Source organism: Gymnoscopelus microlampas, assembly GCF_963454915.1.
Source record: "Gymnoscopelus microlampas genome assembly, chromosome: 8".
NCBI lineage: Eukaryota > Metazoa > Chordata > Actinopteri > Myctophiformes > Myctophidae > Gymnoscopelus > Gymnoscopelus microlampas.
This window is the reverse complement of record NC_139945.1, coordinates 32,325,802-32,333,920: the sequence shown is the minus strand read 5'-3', so window position 1 is coordinate 32,333,920 and position 8,119 is coordinate 32,325,802. Positions and strand designations below refer to the sequence as shown.

The following is an 8,119-nucleotide window of genomic DNA, read 5'->3' as shown; positions in this document are numbered from 1 at the left end:
TGGCCTTCTTCAGCACTCGGATGTTACCACCGTTATGGTCAAAGCAGGCCAAGCAGTTGCAGCTGCAGTCCTAACGTATGGACTTCCATTTGATATGAGATGATCTTAATCATCCTTAAACAATGGACTGCGACTTATCTTCTTTCCACCTTGCTTTTCTCTGTGTCTGATTACATTTTGTTTATTTTTTACTGTATGTTCATTGTGCTTTTAGCATGTCCCGCTGTTTTGTATCAGTTGTATGTACTCAGTGTCTATTCTAGTTTGCTGCTGCTGTTTTTATATCAATCCTGTTAATCCAAGTTTGACTTCCTTAAATTACCCAATTGGTACAATCTGGTCAAAAGTGCCTAACAGTAGAATATGCACGAGGGATGAAGCCTGTGTCCATGCCAGAAAAGACAGACTACACAGATGTCCAACCTGCAGGAATCCAAAAGGACAGCCAACTGAAAGCTGTTTCCTTTTCCTTTCAGACTGTTCCTAATTAGAGGAATTGCAAGTTTTCTCTTTTTCTTTTTCAAAACAGAGGATGATGACAGAGCGATGCAAGCAGGAGGCTTAACAACTATGACGTCTTAGGAAGCAATCTCCCATGCCTCAGTGATGGCGATTTTGGAGCCATACTTCTATTCTATTGTATTCTATTGTATTCTATTGTATTCTATGGGGAAACCTCCATCTTGATGATGTTTCAGGGGTTTTGATAGAATTTGCCATCACTCCATTCTGCTTTACTACCTGTTTGACAAAGATCATCCACAGCTAAAATGATGTTGAGAACATTGACAGGCAAAGCCAGACCATATGAATGATTTTGCCAACAAACAGCAACATTCAGTGTGCGCTGGTCTGAGCTGCTTCAATGAGTCGAACGATGAGAAGAGGTCCCTTTGCAGAAATTGCATGAGAGTTATATCCAGTGTAAATATATATTTATATATCCCCATGCTCCTTGTGCCTTCCATCTCCCTGCTGCCTAACAAGCTGAGCATATCAAAGAGCCTGTGAGACCAAAGGCTGGCGATGAGCTTTGAGCTGGGCTTAATTGGATGCGGCTGAGGCTGTATGTGAAGCCCGGGGAGATGTACTGTAGGGTTCACTACCACACATCATCACTAACTCCACAATCTCTCATAGTTAGCGTTCAACAGATGAAGGGCTTGGTTTAAGTCACAGACAGTGGATCATCTTTTAAATCCAAATGCCACAAAAATTCAAATACACACGCACGCGCACACATGCGCACGCACGCACGCACGCACGCACACACACACACACACACACACACACACACACACACACACACACACACACACACACACACACACACACACACACACACACACACACACACACACACACACACAATGTGGGCTATGTGTATAATGGGTTGAGTGGGTTGAAAAAGATTGTCAAGCCAATTGATATATGACTTGATCTATGTTTTACTTGATATAAGTAAATTGCATCTTCAATACATTTAATAAAGAAGGAACCGTGACCCTTACCAGTAAACAATAGTTTACATTTTTAGGCATTTAACAGATGTTCTTATCCAGAAGTAGTCACTAAGAAACAGTAAAATAATGGAAGCTATTAAAAAGAAACAGTAATAAGTCTGATAAAGAGTTGCTAAACTCTTAAAATAACATGTTTAATGAGGAAGCACAGTTGGAGGAAGAGCCTCAGAGTATGGATGGAGAAGGGTGATAAGCAAATGCCCCAAGGAGATATATTTCTACTAAATATGACAAATTGTAAAACCATCTAACAATAGCCTTCTCTGTAATAATGACATAATTCTGACGGTAAATTCACGTCATCCCATAATCTTGTAGGGACCAAGCCTATTACCGGATGTTTTATTTAATTTGGACGTGTATTATGCTGATCCTATATGTTAGCATTGCATTGCCCTTTCTTTTTGTATTACTATATTACATATTATGGTATTTTAGGATAACTAATATTAGGCTACTTAATTACTAACTGGAGTGGGTAGTATCTCTCTCTCTCTCATCACTCAGATTTGACGGTAACCACAATCCCATAGCCTGGAGGGACAACAACTGAAGACTTCTCATAGCCTGGATTGTCTCTTGTTCTAGACCAACCAGCCAACCAATTACTGGAAGTTGATCACTCAGTCAGCCTGTCAGCCAGCGACAACGTCATCTGACAGGCTTGTGCTCAGCACAGGCAAAAACATCCTCACTGGTGAGGTTCAGAAACATCATTCCATCAGAGTGCTGACTTTCAGCCTGATAACTGATTATAATGAAGGGAAATTGCTGTACTGCTTCCCTCTCCGCCTTGAAGAAACTCACAGCACAGCCTTCATTCAGTCCTTCACCCATCTTCAAATGAAAACTGAAACCCAACAGATCTAGGCCTCATGCAGCCGAGGCACAAAAGAAATCATTTAGAGCCTACAGTACAATACATACTAGTGTGAGCTCTGCAAATTCCACAATTACCCCCTGAAGTCGGATAGGCAGAACAATCCAATAACTCCCTAGATTCTCGTCATATGGGACTGCAATGCACTCCCATGCAGTCTTATTGTGCCCTATTGTGCTGTGAAGAAGCTTAACAAATCTATCACAGCACACAACAAGGTCTTTCAATAATCAATAAGGTAGAACTGCCTGAATGCAGTAGCTCACAAGAAGATATGCAGCAAAGCGTACACAGGGAGGCCGTGCTATGCAGGAAGGTGTAAACCAATCTAGAAAACCCTCTAGTCTCTAGTGCTCTGGTTTACTTAGAACTGCATTGAGTTCTCTGCAGCCTCTACTGTAAACCAGGTCTAGGAGTGTGACTGCAGGAGAGAGAGAGAGAGAGAGAGAGAGAGAGAGAGAGAGAGAGAGAGAGAGAGAGAGAGAGAGTACATAGGCTACGTGCTTGCAGCTCTGACATAGACATTAACAATGGCATCCAGCATGTTCCACTTTCTTCTTGGAACTCGCCAGGAGGAGAGTAAAGTTTGCCTGATTCCACCTGTCCTGTCAGTCTGTCCATCCCGCTCTGCTTGACCCCCAGCCTCCTCCATCACACAGTGAAATGTTCAGTGTTAGAGAGGGTAAGAATGGACCCCAAATGAACCCACCCCTATCTGCCTGTCCAGCCACCCCTCTCCACCTCCATTACCAACAGCTTTTTTCCCCCGACCCAGTTCTCCATCCCTCTTGCTACACATTTTCTTCAATCTGGGCCATCAATAGTAGTTAGGGCTGTCACAATCATGATATTTTAGTTTAGGTACATTTTCGTACAAATAATTGCGATTAACAATTGAATCAGGTTTTTGGCATTGAACAAATACATAAAAAATACATTTCTGTTTGCCTTTTAGGCTTTGTGAACAAGAATTGCACAGGGTAAATATGGCATATAACTGAAATATACAAATAAATGACAATTATCAATATAAATAATGTATTATGGCCAAAATAAGCCATATTTAATATATTTTTATTTATGAAAAAAAATGTAATAGCTGATCTACAAGCTCACAATGCGGCGCGATCTGTAGCACTTGTAGATCTGCTATTTCCACATTTATTTTTAAATGTTTGAAGAAAAAAAATCAACATGACGATTATGCAACATAATTGCGATTATGTAATAATTGCGACAGGCCTATCGCCAGTGTGTGACACAGTCAGAGGAGGAGAGAGACATGCAAGTCATGGCTGCACCAGAACCAAACAGGTCATTTAGCAAATGACTCCTGGTTGCCATGGAGATGTTGACGGGGGGGTGGGGGGGGAGGGGGGGGATTTATTGCCCCAAAGGCTCCCTCTCATTGGCTGGAGGACCTGGTGTGGAGGAAGAATAGTAGAGGACATTAACGCCACAGGCCTTTATGGGAAACACAAAAACTATACCAGTACACCACCCGAGTAGCGGTACTGTATGTTTTACCCAGTTACCATGACAACCGTTGAACTGATCCCTTCACACCTGCGTTGTGTGACTGGCCCTGTGACATCACTGTCCTCTGCTCGTCATTCCTCCCTCAAGGCTTCACCGATGAGAACAGGGCACAGCAGGCTGTGTGTGCGTGTGTGTGCGTGCGTGCGTGCGTGCGTGTGCTTGTGCGTGTGAGAGAGTGTGTGTGAGACACAGAAGATTCTATTGGGAGTTAAGTGACCTGGTATTACCTAGAAATCGTTCAATTTGAGTACTTTTTCCACCAGTGATTATATGTTTGGCATCAGCCCAAATATGGGCGGCAGTGGCTCAGGGGTACAGTGGCCGGATGGGACCAGTGAGGTTCCTAGTTCGATCCCGGATTCCCCCTGAGTTAGTGTCAAAGTGTCCTTGAGCAAGACACTGAACCCCTAATTGCTCCCGATGAGCAGGTTGTTGCCTTGCATGGTTTCCTCCGCCATCGGGTTATGAATGTGTGTGTGAATGGGTGAATGTAATGCACAATCTATGTAAAGCGCTTTAGATAAAAGCGCTATATAAATGCACCATTTACTTGAATCACTATACTTGTGAGGGCCAAATGTCCAACAAGTATAGCAGAAATAGACATTGTGAGGACAATTTTCCACGAAAAATATTTGTTTTCTGGTTAAAAAAAAGATTTTGTAACGGCTTCAAGGTTAGGCTTAAAAATGGCAATAAATGGCATTCGTAAAATTGACGTTCCTCACAAGTATAGTAATACAAGCGTGTGTGTGTGTGACTGCAAACTGACTGCTGCCGCTGCCCCAGCATTCTATTCTGAGAGATGAAACCAGGACAGTTCTAGGGGTCCCTGGTTAAATGTTCCATTAAGCGGTCCACTCCTCCTCCCAGCTCTCGCTCTGTGAGCAGTTTGCTGTTCTCACCGCCTGGCTGCGACACAGACTGTGACTCCCTGCCTCTACGCCAGTGGTTCTCAAACTTCTTCATGTCAAGGACCCCCAAAATGATATGCATTTGGCCGCGGACCCCCAGGTAAAAATACTTTGTTCCAGGGACCCCCCCCAGAAGCAAAGATTTGAGTTACAAATGTTCGCTTTATAAAAATATTTATATTAAAATATTTGCACAAATTTTCAAAATGTTTTGCTTGTATATCTGCTATTTTTGAATAGCCCAAAGTATAAAAGGTTAAAGTGGTTAAAAATATTGTGACGCTATATTAACACATTTGGCTGGGCCATTTTTAAGCTGAACCCCCCCCCCAAGGACCCCTGGGGGTCCCCGGACCCCACTTTGAAAACCAATGCTCTCTACGCCACTCTACTGTATATCCATAATACTGTATGTACACGATGCACTTGAAAGACCTATGCTCCCCAAAGGGCAAAGGGGTTTAAAGGAGTAGTTCACCCAAGAAATGACATGTTTTCTATCTATTAGACACCCCATGAGGCCTTGAATTCAAGGAGATCTTTTTGTTTTTGTCGCATTCCTAAGCCAATAATTTGATTACCAGCAGAAAGATCTCTGAGTCTCCTACCGGAGAGACCGCCGGTGTAATTGATTTAAATTAGTCATTTTTGGGGTGAACTCCTCCTTTAAGTCAAGGAATGATGCACTGCAATGTAGCTGCACACACACACACACACACACACACACACACACACACACACACACACACACACACACACACACACACACACACTTCACAGACGTCCATCAGGGGGTAATGGCTGCCACCTGTTGGCGGTGCTGTCAAAGCTCTCAGTCACCTTGCGGAGTCCCTCAGTGAAAACCTGTGATCCTGCTCGTCCTCTGTCAAACTGCAGCCCAGAGTGAGCCATGAGCCCTGCTGTTTATACCAGGCATACAACAATTGCATTGAATTGAATGGAAGAGGAAGCATGACATGAGCAATGAGCATCAGTACCTTTAAATAAATAAATTCAGTGATTTTCTACTGACAAATCACTGAATCTTTTCATCTTAGTGTTAATGTAACTCTAAAAGAGTTGCAGGTCAATTTGGTTACATTTGTACACTCTCAGAGTTACAAATGGATAAATGAACACTGAGGATTTTACTGTGTATTTGGAATTTATGTGAAAGGTCAGGGGCACCTCGCCACCAGGCTTCGGTGGATACCAGGCCAATGTTCACCTCTCTCCCTTGTGGCCTGCCCAGACTGGTTTTGTTCAGGTGATTAAGTCAGCACATAATCTTTTGTAGATGAAGGATGGAAATGCAACATAATTAATCCACTGCGAAAAAAACCCACAGGAGGTAAGGACAAGTCTAAATCTGTTCTTGAGGGAGCCCACAGCAGCAGCACACAGGTGCTGCCAATTTCATGAACATAGCACCCTGCTCACACCTCTGCCAATCACTACCAGCCAGTTTGAGACTTGAAAGTGTGTGTGTGTGTGTGTGTGTGTGTGTGTGTGTGTGTGTGTGTGTGTGTGTGTGTGTGTGTGTGTGTGTGTGTGTGTGAGAGACAGAAGATTCTATTGGGAGTTAAGTGACCTGGAATTACCTAGCAATCGTTCTAGTCAATACGCACTTGGTGAAACCACATACTGATGTATCAACATCATTGATTATTGCCTTCCAGGATAGGCTGGACAATTACTGGCTCACTGACTGATATCCCACTCACTACCAATGGTTTCTCCTATGCACAAACAAACACACACACACACACACACACACACACACACACACACACACACACACACACACACACACACACACACACACACACACACACACACACACACACACACACACACACACACGCAGTGCTCAGTCGAGCTTCGCTGCGGCTGCCTGCTCCTCGACTTTGTTGCCACAGCAACGCAGCACTTCTCTGCGTGTCTCAGTAGCAGCACATGCTCCCATTAAAAAATACCATCTATACACAGCAGAGGAAAAATACAACCCAGCTCATCTACACACACACACACACACACACACACACACACACACACACACACACACACACACACACACACACACACACACACACACACACACACACACACACACACACACACACACACACACACACACACACACACACACAGAGACATCTGCAGACAGACACGTATGCACATTAAACTCTAATAATCCACTGAAACCTAATTTTAGGCTGTTACTGCAGCAAGCGTCTCGGTCAACATTATTTCATTCTGTGTCCCAGATCTCTTCTTTTTGCCAGGAAATATGAGGTTAAAATAAGTGAAATAGTTGTATTCTGTTTTCTCTGCATACCCATACCCTCTCATACACTTTCAGGGGAATGCATGTTCTCTTACAGTCGCATCCAATAAAGTAGAAAGGTTGCATCGGATGGATGGGGGGGGATCAATTCACACACACACACACACACACACACACACACACACACACACACACACACACACACACACACACACACACACACACACACACACACACACACACACACACACACACACACAACTTCCTCCACCAGTGTATTCAGAAGAATTGGTATATATACTAAAAGGCAACCATGGGCAAACAGGGCATCAAGCCAATATGCAGCAGAGACCCTGAGTTACACACAGATTAGAGGCTTCATCCTAAAATGCATGCTCACCTCACAGTTGCGTCCGGTGAAGCCCTGGGCGCACGTGCACGTGTACAACCAGGTCTCCTCTGGCCTGCCCTCAGAGGGCAGAGCTAGGCAGAAGCCCCCATTGAGGCAGGGCCGTCCCTCGCAGGGGTCGGGCGGAGGTGTGGCCTGGGTCGGGGTGGGCTCTGCCGGGGACGGGGTGTCGGGGGCCAGCTGGAAAGCAGACGGCAGAGACCCGGCCCTGGCGCCCAGGACGAGGAAAAGGAGCAGGGACACGGAGCACCGCATGGGCTGTCCGCACAAACTCCTCCTGTCTTCCTGGTCCTTCTTCATCTGCTTCGCTTTTGTCTGTTTGCTCCTTTTGTCTTCTTCTTCTTCCACCTGTCCTCCCTGCCTTCTTCTCTTGTTATTTGTATTTCAATTGAGCTCAGAACGATGCCGCTTGCTCTGCCGGCTAGGGGTCAGTGGTGTACGTACGTACGCACGTACGTGTGTGTGTGTGTGTGTGTGTGTGTGTGTGTGTGTGTGTGTGTGAGAGAGAGAGAGAGAGAGAGAGTGTTTAAAGTGAGCGAGAGAGGCAGCTGGTTAAGGATGCTGAAT

General features: G+C 44.6%; 1 protein-coding gene across 1 annotated transcript in view; it reads right to left on the bottom strand.

The window, feature by feature from the left end:
- The window catches only part of dner (delta/notch-like EGF repeat containing), a 72,407-nt gene extending 64,288 nt beyond the window's left edge, over nt 1-8,119 (bottom strand). The window contains exon 1 of the mRNA XM_084065553.1: nt 7,544-8,119. Within this exon, the coding sequence (XP_083921679.1) occupies nt 7,544-7,852 (309 nt within the window). The 5' untranslated portion in view covers nt 7,853-8,119. The remainder of the gene's footprint in view (nt 1-7,543) is intronic.